This window comes from Centrocercus urophasianus, unplaced genomic scaffold, assembly GCF_019232065.1.
Source record: "Centrocercus urophasianus isolate 14NV4802_14NV808 unplaced genomic scaffold, USGS_Curo_1.0 seq_11, whole genome shotgun sequence".
Lineage (NCBI taxonomy): Eukaryota > Metazoa > Chordata > Aves > Galliformes > Phasianidae > Centrocercus > Centrocercus urophasianus.
The window spans coordinates 77420731-77440978 of NW_024884253.1; the positions used below are offsets into that span (position 1 = coordinate 77420731).

At 46.4% G+C, this 20248-nt stretch overlaps 1 protein-coding gene and 1 long non-coding RNA gene across 9 annotated transcripts in view; one reads left to right on the plus strand and one right to left on the minus strand.

The window, feature by feature from the left end:
* Window positions 1-9042: 9042 nt before the first annotated feature.
* The window catches only part of LOC122172016, an 11917-nt gene continuing 711 nt past the window's right edge, over window positions 9043-20248 (minus strand). Inside the window, exons 1-3 of one of the 8 annotated variants that reach the window (XR_006172156.1) lie at window positions 18320-19819; window positions 12351-17066; window positions 9043-12040 (exon numbers count right to left, since the gene is read on the minus strand). This is a non-coding gene — a long non-coding RNA (uncharacterized LOC122172016). Of the gene's footprint in view, window positions 12041-12350; window positions 18268-18319; window positions 19820-20248 lie in introns of those variants that run through there. The other 7 variants (XR_006172153.1, XR_006172157.1, XR_006172152.1 and 4 more) reach the window with 7 other exon arrangements.
* The window catches only part of PHLPP1 (PH domain and leucine rich repeat protein phosphatase 1), a 131836-nt gene continuing 131742 nt past the window's right edge, over window positions 20155-20248 (plus strand). The window contains exon 1 of the mRNA XM_042839990.1: window positions 20155-20248. This exon is cut by the window's right edge and continues 1059 nt beyond it. Within this exon, the coding sequence (XP_042695924.1) occupies window positions 20155-20248 (94 nt within the window).

A 20248-nucleotide genomic window follows, 5' to 3' on the forward strand; every position in this document is an offset into this window, starting at 1 on the left:
TTATAAACTGGGCAATTACAATCAAGCCAGGTTGATTACAGTGCATGATTTTAGGTGCTTGAGAAATTCTGGCCTCCGGCTCAGAAAAATGTTGCAGGAACATGCCAGAAAGCAGAGTGAGCAAATGGCGGTGGAGGGCCGGGTCGTTTGGCTGAGTGGACTGCTCGTGTTCACCCTGGTGAGCCTTCTATCCTGAAATCAACAGCACAACAGATTCATCCCCTGCCTGAGACCCACCAAAAACGCTTCCTCACCCACTGCCACCTGTGTCAGCACAGCAAAGAGAGGCTTGGTGTGTGGGTGACAGGGCTGGTCCCTCTCTCCCAAACTTTGTCCTTTTTTCCCTTCTCCAAAGCATGAGGAAGGCTTCTTTCAATGACAAAATGAAAAACGGCAGCTACTGCTTTATGGACAGAACCAGTTGCACTCTTGCGGTGTAAATTGGTTCTGGCTTCTGCAAGGACTTCCAAAATATCTTCTGAACAGCTCAGGAGTTGTGCTACAGCAGATTAGGGCAATTCCACTGTGTGCCCAGCCTGAGGTGCCATGTAGGGGTTCCACATAGGCTGTGTGATTGTGGCTGGCCTGAAATCCAGGACAGTGCTGCCCCTCACTGTGCACAACTTTTCTGAAGGGGGAACTGACTCCAGCAGTAATTGGCTTAACTTGGGTACTCAGCTGGTCTGCCTCGCAGAAGTGTTTCAGTGCTTTTGCCTGTGTCAATTGCTCCTGGAAGTGCTGGGTTGATATTTTCTCAAGCAGGAGATTCAGCTTTCATTGGCCTCCCATTCAAAGTCTATTGCTAGCCTAACCTCCCTGCTGCCAACGCTGCTTCCTTGACTGTGTGTGGTCTTTTTGCCAAATCCTGACATTTTTTATTTTTGGTTAACATCAGAATGGGAGTCCAGAATAATTACTCTTTCACTTGGCTCTTAAATAGGCCATGCTGCTTGTCCACATAAATAGTCTCTTCATGCATCTTGTCACTCTGCCTTCCAGGCTTCCTTGGAAAAAAAAACCAAAAACAAAACACTTTATGTTTTATAAGATGCCTTTTCTTCCTTGTGAATTGCCCTTGCCCTGTAGGATAGACAGAAATGGGCCCTGAAGGGTGAATACTAAGCAGCTTTGCCAAGGTGCGATTCAGCTGTAAGACTTCCCTCCTACCCAGGGCTGTCTGGCAAGACCTTGAGTGCAGGGGATTTGAAGCCCAGTGCAATGAGGCTGCCTCTGCAGCTGCACCCACCTCATAGATTTGATCTCAGGTCCAGCACAGGCTTGAGCCACAAGCATGCAAAGCCTGTTGACACAGGAGGACGAGCTGCAAGTGCAGTTTTGTCAGGGCTAAAAGCCTTTGCTGTTAAACTGTTCAACAGGAAACATTTATAGGGAAAGAAGAGCCTTCCTGGGTCGGAAATCACAGCCTCTGTCATCACCCACCTTGCATTGTATACTCCTCTATAGACTCCTGTAGCTCCTTTATGGAGGTAATTAGGCTGGGTTGTATTCTTCTCTCAGTAAAGGGTTGTCTCAGAGCCCCGTATCTCTCAAGATTAGAAACCAGATAAGATGGGTGTAGCCTTGTGGGGTGAGGATCCTTTTAAATATCATATGCCTGGCATTAGTCTGCAGCATATTTAGGCGAGAAAATCTCTTAAATTTGTTAAATACAGAATATACCACCTCAAACAAACTACAAGCATCTGTGTAGAAAATGCATCTACAAGTGGCATTAGCGAGGCCACAGCTAGCATGCTGTGTCCAGTTACAGGCTCCTTGAAACAAGAGGGGCATTGACCCACTGGAGCAAGTCCAGTGGGACATGGTAAGGTTACCACATGGCATTTCTTTACGCTGAAGCTGTCAGATACGTTCCTTGTGCTGCAAGTCTTCTGTCAGTATGTTCACCTTCTCCCCTTTGCCATTCCCATTTACGTGCCCTAACTACTTCCAAGAACTGAAGGTCACTGAAAGGGTCATGACCAAGAGCCAGGAGGTGGCTTGGAAACCAGGTCACATCTCCAGCAGATGTGGAGCAGGGCGATTGGGTGGGTAATGTTCCAGCTATGCAGGTGGTCAAAGTCCACACCCAGATACAGCTCCTGGGTTTGCTTTCTGTGATGGCCAAAACATGACCTCATGTGACCGCTTGCCGCCTGGCGCTGGCAGGAGCCCTACCCTCTCCAAAATCTGGCCCTGGTCCCCAACATTCAGTGCCTAGAAGATCCCTGTGACTCACACGGTAGCTCAGCATTCATACATTGGGGATGGAGCCCAACCTCCTGGTGTCCAGAAGATGAATCAGGTGGTCACAGACTTGGATAGGATGGTAGCGCCCTCGGGCCCTCAGGCATTTCTGACCATACCGTTCTTACTGCAGCCTATCCTCCAATGCTTTAATGCAAAACAAGGCACTTGAAATGGATGGTCATACCCACAGGGCCATCACTCTCAATTGTGAACCCTTCATGAACCCAGGGAAAAAAATCAATGAAGGAGATTAAAAAAAACCCAACAAAACAAACAAAAAACAACCAAGAGAATCGTATTTCATCTCCTCTGTGGCAGCAGATCTGCAGAGAAGTTGTAGGGTTGTTTGCCTCTAGGCTGGGCTGGGCAAAAAAAATAGTTATGTAGGCTTCCCTGTAGGGGATTAGGTTTCATTTTAAAATTTAAACAAACACAGAAATCTTAGCATAAGCTTCTAGGAGATTAAGCATTCTGGCATGAACCTAGGCATAAGGAGCAGAAGGCTGGGACTCAGGAGACATCAGGATTACTGTCTTCTCCAACACTGTGCAACCTGTTGTGTGATCATCTCCTGCTTCATTTAAGCCAGATCTTCAAGGCTGACTTCTTCCTTCTGGTTTCAGTGGGATTAAGAGCTTAAATGCCTTGAGAAGGCGCACTTGCTGTCTGCTCATCACAGAAGTGTTGCAAGAACTCTGAGGTGAGGGCTGGTTCATGCATATCTATAAAACAACGTGGTCTGATCACCATCCTTGTTGACTCGGGGATGTTGGAAGAAGTCACATTGCTGTGTGGTGATTCATGTTTTCTTCTGAAAGGTTCACTTGGAGCAGGGAACCTGTGGGGTTGAAGTATTTCGAGGCAAGGGCCAGCCATCTTTCCCCTTTGTGAAATGTCCTTCCCGCTGGTCGTTATATATGTACCAAGGTGGCCAGGGACAAACTTCAGCTTCTGACCTCATTTCCTTCAGTCTGTGCAGAAAGGAGGATTGCCTGCTGTTTGCCCCAGCAGGCAGGCAGCGTTTGGTATGTGCAGCTGTATGCAGGTGGGCAGGGAGAGGTATGTGTGATGTACAAATAGGCTGCTGCTCGCAATACAGCCTTGATTGTACGTTGTATTGTAGATGGAGGTGACACCAAATATGGTGCAACAGGAGGTTTTTCCAAAGTTGCACAATTGCTGGATCCCGTGATGAAGATCAAGGAACTCTGACTAATTGATTTCAGGTAACAAAATGTGCCCAGGCCACTAGAAACTCCATACGTTACCTGCGCGTGCACCACAGAAACCGTCCTGACAGAGACTAAAGGTTTTTAATTTGTTTTATCTCAAGATTAATATGCCTGTCTTAGGCCAGGGAACGCTTTCCTAACGAATACCTGGTGTCTACTGAGGTAAGACACTAAGTCCTATTTTTCCCTCATATGTTAGGGGCTCCCCAGGGCCCGCCGGTGCATCCAGGGCAGCACATCCAGCTGTGACCGCCTGACTGCTTCTGGGGGAGGAGATGCTGCCAGACTCTTGCAAGACATCTCTGGTGGAAAGGGAGAGCGAGCCTGGCTCTGGGTTGGGTGGGAGAAATGATCCGTGAGGGCTGGAAGCGGATTGTTCCGATGTGACTCTTCCTTGCCCCCTGGAGCTGCAACTACTATCAATGAATCTTAATGTATGCTCTGTGCCAGGACTCCATGCATTACTGCAACAAAAGCCAAGCCAGGAGCTGTCCTCAATCCTGAGAGAGGGCTCATGTGGAGCCGTGACATTTCACATCTTGTCTGCAGCCCTGGTGTTGTACGTCGGATCTCCATTATGGAATTTAGCACACAGCACGCTTCTAGGATAGCCTGAGCTTCTGTCTTCTTTTGCCTTGGCAAGAAGGAATCGTTCTCTAGATATACAAGGAAAACAGCAAGGGATTTTCCAAAACCACAAAATGATTGTTCTCGTATATTGCTGCAGCAAACAGAACTCACTCTCTTCATAGCTTATGTTTCTTAGTAAACACAGGGCTTGCTGCAATGAGGATCATTTGAAAGGCAAAATCTTGTGATTTAAGATCTTATCCAGGGTATTCACAGGACACAGTCTGACATTTGTTCTGTTTTTCATGACAATAAATCACCAGCAAGAATGTTTCTACTGCAAAAAAAAAAAAAGTATGCCCTCAATCAGATGCTGGCTGCCCTTAAAGGTGGCTAAAAGAAATACTTCCCTGCATATTTGTGTAAAAATTTGTGATTGTCTTGCATGGACACACGTATATGATACATATAATTATTTTTCCCTCTCCGTATATCTACCTTTCTTAAAAACCTTGCAAAAACTCTTTTCAGAGCCTGAGATCTGAATTTTTTTTAGAAGCAGCACCAAGTGCCAGGGGAAGATGTGACCAGGATTTACACTGCACCCACCCAAATCTGCAATCTGCTGCACGCAGGCCAAATTCCCATTAGCACTTGAGGTGCAGCCAGTGATACAATCCTTGTTTCCTTTTCCACTCTTTCTTCTAGCTGATTCACAGCTTTTGTTATCCCCACACTGCTGCTCAGTTTAAGGATTTTGGCCAAACTGCAGCAATAACTCTCTCTGCTGGTATGTGAAGGAGAAGTTGCTCCTGCTACAGAATAAGTTTCTTGATGGCATTAGTTGTAAGTGGGAGGGGCTAGAAAATCACTCTTGGATAGCACATGCTGGATGCCTACAGCACCTAGGGAAGGAGGTATTGACTCCTATTATAATCTCGGGTCTCCCTTGTTTTCTTATCATAGAATCACAGACAAGTTTGGGTTGGAAGGGACTCATAAAGGCCATCTAGTCCAACTCCCTGCAAAATACAGGGACACCTACAGTGAGATCAGGCTGCTCAGAGCCCCCTTCAGCCTGACCTTGGATGTGTTCAGAGATGGGGCACCCACCATCTCTCTGGGCAAGCTGTTCCAGTGCCTCACCACCCTTATTGTAAAATACTCCTTCATTATATCCAATCTAATTCTCCCCTCTGTTAGTTCGGAGCCATTTCCCTTTGTTCTATCACAACTAACCCTGCTAAAGATTCTGGCCCCTTCTTTCTTATAGCCTCTCTTTAGATACTGCAAGGTTGCTATCAGGTCACCTCACAGCCTTCTCCTCTCCAGGCTGAACAGCCCCAGCTCTCTCAACCTGTCCTCCTAGGAGAGCTGTTCCATTCCATGGATCGTTTCTGTGGCCCTCCTCTGGACACACTCCAACAGATCCACGTCTCTCCTGCACTGAGGACTCCGCATCTGGATGCAGTACTGCACGTGAGGCCTCACCATCACAGAGCAGAGGGGCAGGAGCACCTCCCTCGCTGTGGTGGCCACACTTCTTTTGGTGCAGCCCAGGACATGGTTGGCTTTCTGGGCTGTGAGGGCACATTTCTGACTCATGCCCAGCTTTCCATCCACCCAGGTCCTTTTCATCAGGGCTGTGCTGATAACAGAAACAGGAGTTTCTGTGACCCAGATGTAGGACCTTGCACTTGGCTTTTTTGAACTTCATTAAGTTCTCCTGGGTTCACCACTTGAGCATGTCTGGGTCTGCCTGTATGGCATCCCTTCCCTTGGGCATGTCGACCACACTGCACAGCTGGGTGTCATCTGAAAACTTGCTACGGGTGCACTTGATCCCACTTGCCATGTCATTGATGAAGATATGAAAGAACATCAGTCCCAGTACCAACCCCTGAGGGACGCCACGCATCGCTTATTCTCAAATCCAGTCTGGATGGAAAGAAAAATGCCTGGGCTCTGCTTATCTGCAATTAGGGAGGGAGCAAGCATAATGCAGGTATGTTTGCATGTGGTTGAGCTTTCCACTCTGCCCCTCAAATTGCTCTTAATTCAACCGTGAGTGTTTTGCAACCGGGCTCTTGTTGGATGATGCTGCAGCTGGACAGAATACAAATACAGCCACCATGGTCACAGTATCGTAGAATCATAGGACCATAGGATCGTAGTATCATAGAGTGGTTTGGGTTGGAAGGGACCTTTAAGATCATCTAGCTCCAACCCCCTACCATAGGCAGGGTCACCTCTCACTAGACCAGGTTGCTCAAAGCTCCATCCGCTGGCCTTGAATGCTTCCAGGAGGAAGGCATCCACATGATGTTGGCGTGCTTTCGCATGTATCACACAATTGTTATTATAATGGCCAATAAGTAGCTGCAGACAAATGAGGTGACTCAATGCCACACTTTAATGAGCTTAACTGCATACCCAGTGGTAGGCAAAAGGTAAAACAACAGCACCAGGCAGGTAATTGTTGGACCTGTTGCAAGCAATTTGCAAGCGCAGGCATCTCAGTTTTGCAGTCTTGCTCATCTTAATTTCCTTTGAGCACCTCATCGTCTGGCACTGTGAGCTGGCTTCGTTTTGGAAATGTTCAGCTTTTGTTCAGCTCTCTGGCTGCACTTGCACAGGCGTCGATAAATGTTTAACTCCATGCATAGGTGGAGCCTGAAGCAAATGGGACAAATCTTCCATAGACTGATAAACATTTTTTTCTTTCCTTTTTTTTTTTTTGGCAGTGATACTAATTGGAGTAAAGAGGGATGTGTTTGCCCAGTGGCACTACTCTTACTGCACACTCTGTAAGGGCCTGGCACGATCCCTTGGGCTGCAGACAGAGTTTATAGGCTGCCATTGCCTGCAGGTAGGGATCTCTGTAAACAAGGAAGAGAGCACCTCCGTGTTGATGTAAGTTTCTTTTTCATTTGTCATCCAAAGAGAAGGAAGAAAAGGTGGATTTCTGTGGAACCAGCTGGTTGATCACTGGGTTTGTGAGTGGCCCCAAAGCTTGCTGCCCCCGCTCTCTCCCTCTAGCTGTTGTCCTCATCCATCTCCAGCCCAGGTGGGAGGAGTGGGCAGAAGACACACCAGGCTGGTGAGCTGCATTCCAAGCATAGCCCCAGTGTACAGGAGTGGAGAAGAATGAGGTGGAAACCAGGTGCCACTAGCATGAGGTATTGGGACTGCCAGTAGCCACAGAGCAGCCGTACTGGCAGGAATGGTGGATAAATATGCTGAAATGGGAGATTTTTGGCGGCTTTCCTTTTGGTGGGAGAGACGCCCAGTGCTTTTATGTTTGACTTCTTTTCCCTGAAGCATCAGCTGCCTGTGGGTGGATGATGCAATTAACAGCAATGGCAAAAGGATGAGGGCAGGTGCCCCTAGCAAGGAAGGCAGAGGACGTTGTGCAGAAGTTAGCTATTTGTGCATTGGCAGCGATGCAGAAGTCAGTTATTTGCAGGCTGGCGGCTATACTCTGACCTTGGATACCTGGAGACCTGGCTAACAAAGTCCGAGCTGCAAGCAGTCATCTGTAAGACGTGATGGAGGACAAGTAAAGCTGCCTTTAGCTGTAGTCCTGCCTGAAGGAGGAAAGGAGGCCATTGCAACATGCCAAAGAGAGGAACAGAATTGCCCTGCTCTGCCTGTGAGGCAGTGAGGAAGTTTCAGGCTAGTCACTGAGGGAAAATCTAACATGTACAGCCAGTTGGGGCAGCAGGGTGAGGCACAGCCAGTCTGGAAGGTGGTGGAGCCTCTGTCACCTCCTAGCATTGAGGAAAAAGCATCTGCTGAAACTACATCAGTACTGTTTATGTATTACAATTTCTGCTGTATCACAAATATGATCAAATGGTGCCTATAATATGCTAACCCTGAGTGGGATGTGTGCAGGCCCAGGCTGCAGAGCCACAGCTTCCGTAGGCCAAAGCTTCAGCCAGCACCAAGGACGAAGCCCACACCAGCTGAGAGAGGTCTGTCTGGGGATCAGGGATGCAGCAAAACCAATGGGGGCTGAGCTCACAGTTTGGGAGGCAGCTGCAGCCTGGATGTAAGGGGCTATAGGCATGGGGAAATAAGCAGGAAATCTTCTTAGCTGATATAGGTCACCGTAAGTTGCATTCCCTGCAAACAGGGAAGCGTGCTGTAGGAATTGTGCTTTGAGCCCGAACATTTTCACCAGCTAATGAAAGGCATTTTGTAATTACGTCAAGCAGGAGGGAAACATCTCTATAGTTACTTAGTAACTAAGATACTTTGTCAACATAAAAGTGACAGGGATCTTATTGCCTAGTTAGCTACTAGGGAAAATTGAACTATTTACAGCAGAGGCATTCAACGTGCTATTTGCTAATGTTGCATTTCAGTGGTACAGCCATGGAAATGAAGGCTCATTAATAACCTGGAGTTTGTAATGCTCGAATCGTGGTGGAGTCCCTTGGAAAAAAAAATAATGCTTGCTGGGAATGGGTTTTACATCTGCAATGTGTGCTTTATGAGATGGAGAATTAAACCAGCTCTGTGAATCAGAGGGTATGGATACGGTGAAGCTACTGATCTTGAACTCCAATTTATTTTTAAAGACACGCACAGCTCTGTAGAAAACCGATACCAGTAGGTGAACTTGAGGGCCCCTAACTTTATTCAAGTCAGGGTAAAAAAAAGTCCCCTGATTAATAGGGCAGAAAGAAGACAATTCATACGGCAACCTTCTGCCAGTGATCGGTGAAGATGCAGCCTCCTAAGAGCCAGGGACTTGAGAGCTGGAAAAAATGCAGGTGGGGATGCTTTTCAACATTGGCACGCTGCGCAAAGGTTGGCATGTTTTAATGCTCCCTTTTTGCCTTTTGATTTATTGTGGGTACCTTTCAGTCTCCCATCTCTGTTTATAACACAAAATGAACACACAAGATCAGCTGTGACAAGCAGCATGAGGAAAGCACACATTAAAGACGCGAACCTTTAGAGCAGGAAATAAACCACGGTATTCAATATTCCATTGTTGCATTTAATTAGGATAATTGATTGCTGCTCTTTTGCAAGTGGCATGAAGTGTGAGCAGCCGTGAGCCACAGGGAAGCAGATGGATGGGGCTGGAGGAAGCAGCGGACAGGAGCTATGGGCGCTGCATTTGGCTGTGTGTCCCTATGGGGTCCCACTGCTCCAGGCAGCCTTCACTACTTTTTTCATTAGCACTACTTTTAATCAGCAGTGAGCGCTCAGCAGGAAAACTGTGTGGAAAAGGAGGAAAAGAGGAAACTGCAGGAAAGCCAATGAGTAGGTCCCCTGCTGCGCTGAAGCAACTCTCTTGTTCTTTCCAAAGTAGGCTGCATAAATATTGATCTTGTTGGGATGTGTCCTACATTCATTTGCACAGACGTTACAAATGTGCTTAAGAATGAGAAATCAATCTTGTGGTAAACATGGACAGCCAAGGATGCGCATAGGTGATGTGAATTACAGCACTCAGCCTTGCCACTTGTATGCTGGGTTGGAAAAGGTGCTCTTCGGTAACAGAAGAGAACAAGATTTTTTTGCCTCCTGGACTATTTTAAGGTATTTTCACAAATCCACAGACCCTTTAATATGCCTTCAACTCCCACTTCAGATCTTGTAATAATCCTTAAGTTAACTAGTTTTCTGCTGAATTTGCTTGGGTTGCTTTTTCACAACCTACTGCCGGCAAGTCAAGGTACAATTTTAGACATTTGTATCACTTCATCACTCCCTCTCCCATTAACCTTTCATATGGTTTAGCACTGCAACATTGTAATTTGGAAAATCATATCATTAGGTTGCAAAAGCTGTAGGATTCTTGCAGTAGGCAGCCACGGGGTGGCTTCTGAGTCAGTGGATGATTAATAATTAATAATAATTGTTGGATAATCTATTTAGACAGTCACAGTGTGGGGAATTTATTATTGTTTTCTCTGGAGAATACTGCCACTGAAGTAATAAAACTTTAATGTGTCCCCTCTCCTTGTCGTTCTACTGAATTTCTGGTAAGGAATAGAGGAAAGCTGCCACATCTTGCTATAGATCACAATGCGGTACAGGGGCAGCTCTTGCTTTCTTACCAATCAACATGTGCGTGTGCTCATAAAGCAGGGGACAGGAGAGAGATGTATTCTATGTTTAGGCAGATTTCAAAAGAAAATGATTCTCTTGAAGCATTTGCTTTACCGTGCTCGCTTAGCATTTGGCTGATTCCTGTATTATTTTTCTGGCTCATCATTCCCAGTTATTTTCAACTTCATTTACACTGTATTACCTGTGCTCCTCAGAAAGTGTTTAAAATGTTTATGTTATACATATTACAAATGCCCAGTTCTCTTTCACAAAGCAAGGCAGGAAAGAAAGGTGACCACGGTATGCTTATAGAGTCGGCAAAGGCAGGAAGTCAAAATGAAAGAAGTGATCCCCATTTCTTAAAACTGCCCACCACTCCAACACAGCTCATCACAGTCGACCTCAGAATGGAATAACTGCTGTGCTGCATTTCCCAGCTGTGACTCAGGAGCTGTGGGATGTGTCACGTTGTTTCCCGACACGCAGAGATGCTCACTTTTCCCGTGAGGATGCTGAACGTAGACTTTTCCTGCCTTGCAGAAGTGTAGTTTATCTGAACGCTGACTTATTCTTTGTGACTAATGAGCCCACATCAAAGCATTGGATAGTCTAGAATGGGCAGGTGTATTATACTCCACGTTAAGAAACTTGTTTTGTTCAGCTGTATGTCAGACGTGATTTGTAGCTGGGATGTGGAGTCAATCCCAAAAGATAAATTTGCTTACCAAAGGTAGCTGTCAAGCTCTACCGTGCTGAAGCTCCAGCTACAGAAGGCAGTGTCTTCCAACGAAAGGGTTTCAGCCAAATAAATGGAGCTTAGAGAAAATGCAATGTTACAGCTGAAGTGCCGGGATAATTGAGCCTGTAACATCTGCTGAAATGTAGTGACACCAAAAAAACCCACTTCTGCCCATGTTTCTATTCCCTGTTAAAGCAGTGCTTGAATGTGTGATGTGACCCAGCACATCAGGAAATGTGGGAACAGACTTGTCTTGCCATCACAAGTACCCTTCCCTTGCCAAGGAAGGAGCTTTCCGAGCACAGCTGTATTAAGGACGTTGCTTGGGTTGCTCTCCAGCAGCTTTTATGAGAAGGGAAAAGGGATCATGTGCTTAATTAGCCTCTTTAGTAAGAGGTGTTCGTGTGTACATTTTGCAGCTGGAACAAAAGGACAGGGTGAGGGTGAAAACATATGAAATCATTCCTGGATGGCAAATAGGAAAGAAAAAAAAAAAAGCAAAAATCTTTTGTCTGTTATAAGGACTAATTTCCCCATGAAAATGCTCAAGAATAAGATTTTCCTCTTCTTGCAAATTACTGTTGAGTTTGATTAAAAGAACCATTGATTTGCTTATTCTTCTCTGCATGATTTTCCCTGGCTTGGAGCTGTGGGAAGCCAGGCTCAGCCTCTGTCCAGCAAATGCCCTCATAAACATACGCTGCTGGTTTCGCTTTCACAGTATAAACACAAGGGAACATTCAATTACATTGAAAAGGGAAGCTTTTAAAACTGATAAAAAGGAAATAAATTTTTGCGTGGCATGCAATTACTCTGTGGAATCCATTCCTCTTGAGTGTCATCACAACCAAAAGCTTAGCAGGATTTGAAAGAGGGCTGGAGGGCTAGTAATACATACATAAAAATAAACAGGGGCTCTGGAAAGGATTTACACTCTTGGGCTTCTGGGGAGCAGCCAGCCTCCCATTGCGGCAGTTTTGGGAAAGGTTTCTAGAGATGCTTGTCCCACACTGCCTGCCACCGTGCTGCTTGCATGTCCCCTTGGCGTGCTGCAGTGACAGCCTCCTTCAGCAGGACACTGTTGGCAAGACCAGTGGTTTCATCCTCTGCAGTCACCTTTATGCTCCTGAGAGGACGTAGATTGGAAATGTCACAAATGATTTCCATTCCTCAGCTCCTGAAAGAAAGGAGCGGTTGGTTGGTTACGTGTTTGACAATCTGTCGTTACGTGCATTCAGCAGCCATCTCACTGACAACGAGTTTTTTATCCTGTGAGTCAGGCTGCTAATTTCAGCCTGCAAAGCCCTGCCTGACTTGTGCCTCGTGTACAACGAGGCCCTGGGCGATGTGATCTCACTTTGGTGCTCACAGAATGATGACCTCCAGGGTCTCTTCAGTCCAACCTCTTCAATGATTCTGCTTGAGGCGTGACAGCAAGGAGATGTTACAACAAAGAAAAGCATCCATCTCAGCACGTTCTGGCTCACCTGTTACTCCCTGGGAGAGGCACACCTCTCCTCTGCAGTGAGTGCGTTTGCTCCAAGCTTCATGTGGAGGCTTTCCAAACAACGTGGCTTCCTTCATCTCCAGCAAAATCATGACTGTGTGGCCTCCATTACTCCACAGCCACACTGGCTCAGCATGATCACTTCCTTCAAAAATTGTTCCGTGGCACTAAGGATGGAGGGAGAGTCAGCACAGCCTCTGAGCCACTACTTTCTGCATGTGCTGGAGAATGGAGAACTGCAGCCAGCAAGAGGCAGTGCATGCAATGATGCAATAGCTTTCTTCTCAGGGTATGTGATGGAGAGGAGCCACGCCTGATGGCATCGAGGCACCAGAGCTCTGGCTAAAGCAAGCAAAGACAAATCCTCAGATTCTAGCAATTAGATAATGCTTTTTGAAAGCAATGCCATAGCTTGGAGGAAGGACGTGGTAAATGGTTTCCTGCCCATCACCCGAGAATCTGCTGGAGGTTCTTGTAACATGGAGAAAGTATAAAAGGGCAGCCAAGAACGGCATGACACAAAATATTCAGCTATCAGACAGAAATCCTGGCAGGCCAGCTGTGCTAGATCATTGTGGATGGGAGTGCTGCCAGCAGCCCGTCTGCAGATGATGGGGAGAAACGCTCCATGGTGAGGTCTTCTCTGCTGCAACACAAGTCAGCTGCACAGGAAAAACTTCAAACACTTTTAAAACAAAACAAAACACAATGCTGATTGCTTACTGCCCCAGCTGCCAAGCTGGTTCCCTCTCTCCACCTTTTCATCTCTGCAAGAAAAGCCTTCACCATTTGCTCTGGGCAACCACCTTTGTCAGAAATTCATGCTTGAAAGGTTACGTTTGCACAGCATGAATTCCAGGCCTGCTGTTGATGCAGGATGGAGCTGCCTGGTGTGCCAAAGAAATGCACCAGGCAGGCGGAAGCTGAAGCGATCCTGTTATGAAGGTGGCTTACCCCTGTCTGTTGGCAGATGTAGAGTTCCTAAAAATCTAGCTGACTTTCAAAGTGCCACAGACCTCAGCTGTACAAAGGTTTTCACAAGTTCATCACCTGTCAGCACAAGAGGCCAAGGAAAATTTTATCCACAAAATGCATCTCGATCTGTGCAATAGGTAGGTCATGGGTGCTTGGTACTATGGAGAGCATGGACCGGTGATGGTAGCTGGGCATTATGCACCTGGAAAAGATGAGACTATTCTGCTGCAGCAAGGAGAATTTGTGCTCCTTTGGGGAACCTGGTTATCTTCACTCCTGCCAGAGCTGGTGAAGTCGCACAGAGTATTCAGCTCTGTTTGTGGCATTCACAGAACAACACAGGGCACCTTTGGGAAGCTGAAAGCAGAACAGTGCTGCTGAAACAGTTTGGATGTCAAATAAATACCTGTGACCACGATTTGCTGTGCCCTGGCCAACATCTGCAAAGCTTACGGTGCAGAATGGTTCTTTACCTCACTGAAATCTGCATGCTGAAATGGTAGCTGCTCCCCACCTGCACCACGTCAGCATCCGCAAAGACTTACAGAGGGCGTGAGGCAGGGCCTCACCACAACCTGGTCATTGCCTGGGGAGCCCTATCACCTCTAGGCCGCAGGTTGGCCTCACTGTTCGGAATATTTTGTTTAGGCTCATTCTTCAATACTGGGTTCATTCATGTTGTCCTACTGTATTGCTAAAAGCATTCTTAATTTCATGCACGGCCCTACAACTACACTTCCACTGCTGAGATGGCTGCTTTAGTACTACCTTCTAGGTTGATCCTGACAATATGGCTTTATTTTATTAAGCTCCTTGGAGGATTTCTATGTTCACTTTTAACAAGACACACTTTTCAAGTTCAAGAAATAAAGTTAAACAATTCCCTCAAAGTGCATAATGTTCATCTGTGCTCATACTTCTTGTAAATTACTGTAGCTGCAGCCATTGATAGCACTGACTCTGCACTGATATAAATTATCAGTAACATATTTTGAAACTTTATCTTCCACGGCGCTGTTCTCACATCATATTCATTCACAAGTAAACAACGCATTTATGAGATAGACTCTTACTGCCTTGAAGCAATACCTGACATTCTTAAGGCATAATTCCTGTTAATGAAGAGCATTTCCATCTCCCGGTTGCCAGGGCAGCCTCAGAGTCACAGGGCAGCATAGCATACAGAAGTGACGTATATAAGGGAGAAGCAGAATGCACTTTCTCAGCCAGCCTTGTTGCCAAATGTGTGGTATGGAAGAAAAATACTCTCAGCTTTAGTGAAAGGCCTTCATGTACGGCCCTTCAACAGGCAGTGCCATCACTTGGCTGAGATGCTTCCAAGTGAATCAGAGGGAGATGACAAACCTCACGAAAAACTGATACTAAAAATGTTTGGATCTCCTGGGTCATTTCAAAATATGCCAGCCGTGCTGGTTAGGGTTATATAGTATGTAAAAACATTGCATCCAAGTCTCTGCGTTGATTACAGCTTAATGAATCCACCATAATCCATCTCTATCAGTAGTGATGAATACTGTACCTCCAGGAGTTGTAAGGCTCTGAAACAAAATGGGTTTAAGAAGCCATACGAGCCTGAAAGATAAAATGAAATAATTACATGGAAGGATTACTACAGTTCTGGAAGAGAATCTTTCAGTGCATTAGCATCTAACTGAAAATGAAGCTCTCTTCCTTTTAAAAAAACAGAAAAATACGTAGCAGAGGATGGAAGAGCCAAAGATGCAGTAAGAGGATTAGTGTATAGAGGTTGCTGAATCCACAGGGAATTAGAAGGTCTAGCTTTGCAATTCATATCAACACAAATGAAAAACAAAATCTGTAAAACAATGTTATAATTTTAATACAGGATTTGACACTGGAACAGTTAACACCACCCTGTAATCAATCCTGGCAACAAAGACGGTGTTTCTTCTTGAATTTGTTTCCTTGATGTGTGGTTTTCAGCAATGGGGAAGCAGGTATTTATTTCTGTAAATTGTTTTCTTCACACACGATGAAGACAAGAAGTTTGTGCTGGAGAAGAAATTCCACAGTTTGGTAATGATACTGCACTTCCAAACTGTTTAACTGCAATGCTGGCATACTGCAACCTGCATGCATCGCAACAGAAAGCATTTGTGCAACCAAAGGATCTCTGCACCACACTGCTGGTGACTGCATAGGAAATCCGTACCGTGTTGAGTGCAGTACAGCTCAGCTCTGCCAGAAGCTGAAATCTCAGTGGCAAGCAGTGGAACTGCAAGAGTAAAGACCTTCCTCCTTGAGGATGGGAGAGCCACATACAGCTGGCAGATAATGCTGTGTGCCAACTGACCGTCGCAACAAGAGTGCTGCACCCAGCTCCAGCCCAGGAGAAGCAGAGGCAAGATGTTCCTTCAGCCAGAAGGGTGCTTCATAGCCTCATGTCCTGCTTGAAGGATGTGGGGACCTGAACTCTGCCCATTTCCTTCTAGAGAGCTTAACGTGCAGCCAGGAAGGCACTCGGCTCTTTTCTCCTCTCCCTGTAACATGGAAATAACTATATTTTTGCATAGTGCTTTGAGGTGCAGAGCTGAATAACATTTAGTGGTGTTGATATAACTTGAGTGGAAGTGGTTTTGGAATTAGAAACACAGATCAAGCCTTGCTGAAAATTATTTAGGGGGATGTAAGTACAAACAAGCCTCCAGGCAGTGCAACTCTGCCATTCCTGAATATATAAACACAAGTGCAACCTGTTAGATAATTTAAAGGCTAACTCTACTTTCAGTGCTAGTGGTGGCAATGGTGATGAGGAGACAGTTGGACTAGATGATCTTATAGGTCGTTTCCAACCCTGTGTTTCTATGATTCTATTTCAGGCATCAATTAATGGAAACTTCTCTATTCAAGAATGCTTCTTAATCGTATGCTCAATCTAAAAGCACATTTATAATTAAGAGTTTTGTTGAATAAGCACCATCTTAAATGCCTTACTACGCTGAAGACCTTACACTGCTGGATGAGCACAAGCAGCCCAGAGCATACACGGTGTTGTGTTTAAGCTCACAGCTGGAACAGCAGTGTAAATTTTCTGTTCCTTGTTATGTGCATACCCAATTTGCTCCCACAGTTGTGACAGCCCCACCGATTGATGAGGCATACAGGTGCGTACCTAGCATTTTAAAGACTGGAAATCATCACTACTGATAAAATTAGGTATTATTGTCAGAAGAGCTTCTGTATGAAGACATTCAATTTCCCTTTACAAAGGAGGATATTATTAAATTGTTCAATTCGAAATGGTCCCTTTGCTCATCTTTCTCTTGCTCTTTGAATTATTTTTACAGTGGCAAATGTTTTGTCTTTTCCTTAAGTATTTTGACATTGAAATCGGTCTCTTGCTTTCACGAGTGAAGGGAAAATCTCCCAGACTAGAAAAACAGGCTACTGAAGAGAGCTGAATAAGCCCCCTAGCATTTTACAGTGTTAAAGAACATGAAATTCCTTCTTTCTAAACTCCCTCCCCACCTTCACGCGCTAACTGGAATCACTTAGGTGATTTATACCTTCTTAAATCACAGATGAACGTTCAACAGCGCCATTGATGATGACTTATAGCAGAGGAAAAATGAATAGAATTTTTCCCACATTAGCATTTCTCGGTGCTCATCAGCTTTTCATCCAGAACTGACTCGTCAGCCAAGTTTTCTGCAGTTGAGGAGTAGGGATTCAGTAATTCCTGTTTAATGAAGGCATGTTTTCTTGAAAGGCTTTATTTAAAAACAATAACAACAAAAACAACAACAACAAAAAAAAAAACAACAAAAAAAAGCAAATTGGGTGATTGTTGCATATTTGATGTAATTCAACAATTCTCTTTGAGTATAGTTTATGGCAAAACTGATTCTATGAAGGCTGTATGTTGTCTGCCTCTGATAACTGGGTATATTACACAGAGGTCATTGTGGGCTTTCAAGGCCTTCTGGTGTTTCTTGACGTTGTCTGCGGGTATGTACAATTTGTCCACTTGATATAAAGACTTTTGGTATGTTATCAGAGTAATCTGTGATAGATTACTTTTTATTCCCTTATTTTCTATAGAACTCCTATAATCAGAAAACTCTTCATCAAGGTTGCCAGACTCCAGCTGGAAAACTGCAGATTGCAAACCATCCTGTTTCATTTTACCGTTCTTCAAAATAGCCATCATCAATCAAACTTTAGAAAAGGAAGATGTGCGTTTCACCCTTCCACTTCCTTCTGACAAAAATCAATTTCATAAGCTCCATTCTCCACATCTCATAGCAGTAGTCAATCTGCAGCAAAATTCACAATTCCTAGAGGTTTAAAAAGCATTGATCAGTTACTGGGAAATGGAGAATTGCACAGTCTTCTCATACGCCTAAGAGTTCAATTTGAACACGCATATAATTACAAGATTTCAAACGCGCTTCTCTGCATAAAGCAAAAACAACCTGGCTCTGTACCACTTTGCATTTGGAGATGCTGGCATGTTAGAGAAATCACTGCCTGACTATTCAGGAAACTGGGGAGAGATACAGTGTACTGCCTTCTCTCCCCATGGCACAACACAGGAAGCCTCACTGCAGCCTCCTGCTCCTGAGCAAATCTCACAGTGCAGAGACAAATCCAGCAGTTTTCCATCCTCTGGGCTGCTACCATTTGGTTGTTTGATTGCCTAAAGCCCTTCATTAGCAAGGCCGGGGGAAGCAGTAAGTCAGCCGAGCAGCAGGAGAAGCGAGGTCAGCTCAGCCCCTTGCTGGCTCACAGCATTGTGCGGAGCTCCTCCAGCTCACTCCACCACGTGCCTGACCCGAGGCTACTGAAATGACCTTCACTCTGTGTTATCATAGAATCACAGAATCGTTTGATTTGGAAGGGACCTTTAAAGGTCACCGAGTCCAACTCTGCTGCACTGAACAGGGACGCACACAGCTAAATCAGGTTGCTCAAAGCCCCGTCCAGCCTAACCTTGAATGTCTCCAGGGACGGGGTGCCCACCACCAGTGTTCTTGCACTGTGTAGTTTATCTTGCCATGGGAGGCAAAAGGAGCTTGTTTAGTCTAGGAAAGAGAATGCAAAGACTGGTCAGGGATACAAAAGCTGCCTGTAAGTACATTGTGGGGAGACACTGAGAAGAAAAAAAAAAAAAGCTATTGGAGTCAAAGGGCAATGGGAACACATGGGCACAGACCACCCATGTGTAAATTCAGATCGAAAAGTGGAAGAAAGCTCCTGATTACCAGAGCAGTAACGTGGGCAGACCCACCTGGTCCGCTTTGGGAGGACATTCAGTTAGGTATGGACACCTGGGATCCTAGGGGACAAGGGCACACCTGATGTCCCAGGAAACCTCCCTTCCAGTTCTGCATTCCTAAGACGTATTTGAAGATCTCTGTGTTTTAGATCTTTTTTGTGAGCGTGAACAGTCAGATAATTGAACAATTAGAGAAAAGCACAGCTTCTTTCTCTCTCTGCTTCACTCCAAGGACTGCCTTCAAGGATAACAGACTGTTTTCCACAAACTGCCTTTTATTTCAAGTGGTACTGCTAACAAGAACATCTCCAGAGCCTGCTGTCTTCTTCTGCTGAGTGTGTTGGTGTGTGCCTTTGCACATGAAGTGTTTTTCTCGTGCTCTTAAATTAGGAGACCTGGGATAACCTTTGTGAAACAGGTGGCATGAGGGTGCTCTGAATCTGTAGGAATCATTACAATTGAATGTGGGGAGCACACAGAATCGGGCTGTAGTACACTGAGTGCTGCACCACAACCCCCACTTTACTGCGGAGCACAGCACTTCTGATGAGTCTCTGGCATCATGTTTTGCTGCCATTTTACAAACTGTATTAAAAAGGAATGACCTCAGGCAACTACGGCCCCTTCCGACCCACGTTACTCAGCTAAAATGTCCCCAGGAGCATAAGCGAATTCTCTGAATAAATACTGCAGATAAATAGGCTTGTGCCTTTGTGCTAATTGCATTTATCTGATTGTGATTTATCCTTTCAGCTATTCGTTTAAATTAACTTTATTTGCAGGTGGGAGGAGGGAGTATTGCCGTCTAGATACTGATTCTTCAGCAGTTTGTCAGGAAATATTTTCAGCCATTCTAGCCCTATACAAAGACAGGATAACGATGCTTTCCCAGTGGCCCTTCACACCAAGCGGCTCCATCGGCGCTCGTGCAAGTCCTTAACACCTGCAGAACGCCGAATCTGACAAGATGACCTCAGGTGGGACGGCCCCAGCCTCGCGACCGCGGTGGGTGAAATGGGGGCGTGTGATCAATGAGGCCGCTCCACCACGGGCACACGCTACCGAGCGGCTGCCGAACAGCGCTCGCCTGCGGGACGGAGGAAAAGAGCGGGAGACGACAATCCGAGGAGCGCGCGCAGCCGGGAGCTGTAGTCGCCGGGGGTGGGGGCTACATTTCCCAGCAGCCACCGCTCTCCTCCGCCCGGCGTCACGCTGTGTTTATGGGCGAGGCTCCGCCTCGCCGCGCGAGCGGTGTCGTCACGGCGGGCCACCTCCCCCGAGCGGCGGGGCCGCTTAATATTCATGAGGCGCGGGCGGGCGCGGCGCCGGGCTCGCTGGCTGCCCGCCTCCCTCATGGCGCTGGCGACGAGCGGAGAGCGGGGCTGAGGCGGGCGCGCGGCGCGGGGGCAGCGGCAGAACGCTGCACCCTGAGCCCCCCTCCCCCTCCCGGGGCGCGGTGCCTCGCCCCGCTCGGGCCCCCCTCCCCTCTCCGCGCCGGCCGAGCGGCGCTCCCGGCAGGAGGGCGGCGGCGGCAGCGGCCCCGGCGGCGATGGAGCCCGCGCAGCAGCAACAGCCGCAGAGAGCGAGAGAAGCGGCCGAACGCTCTCCGGGCGGGAAGGGTCCGGCGACGGAGAGCGGCGCGG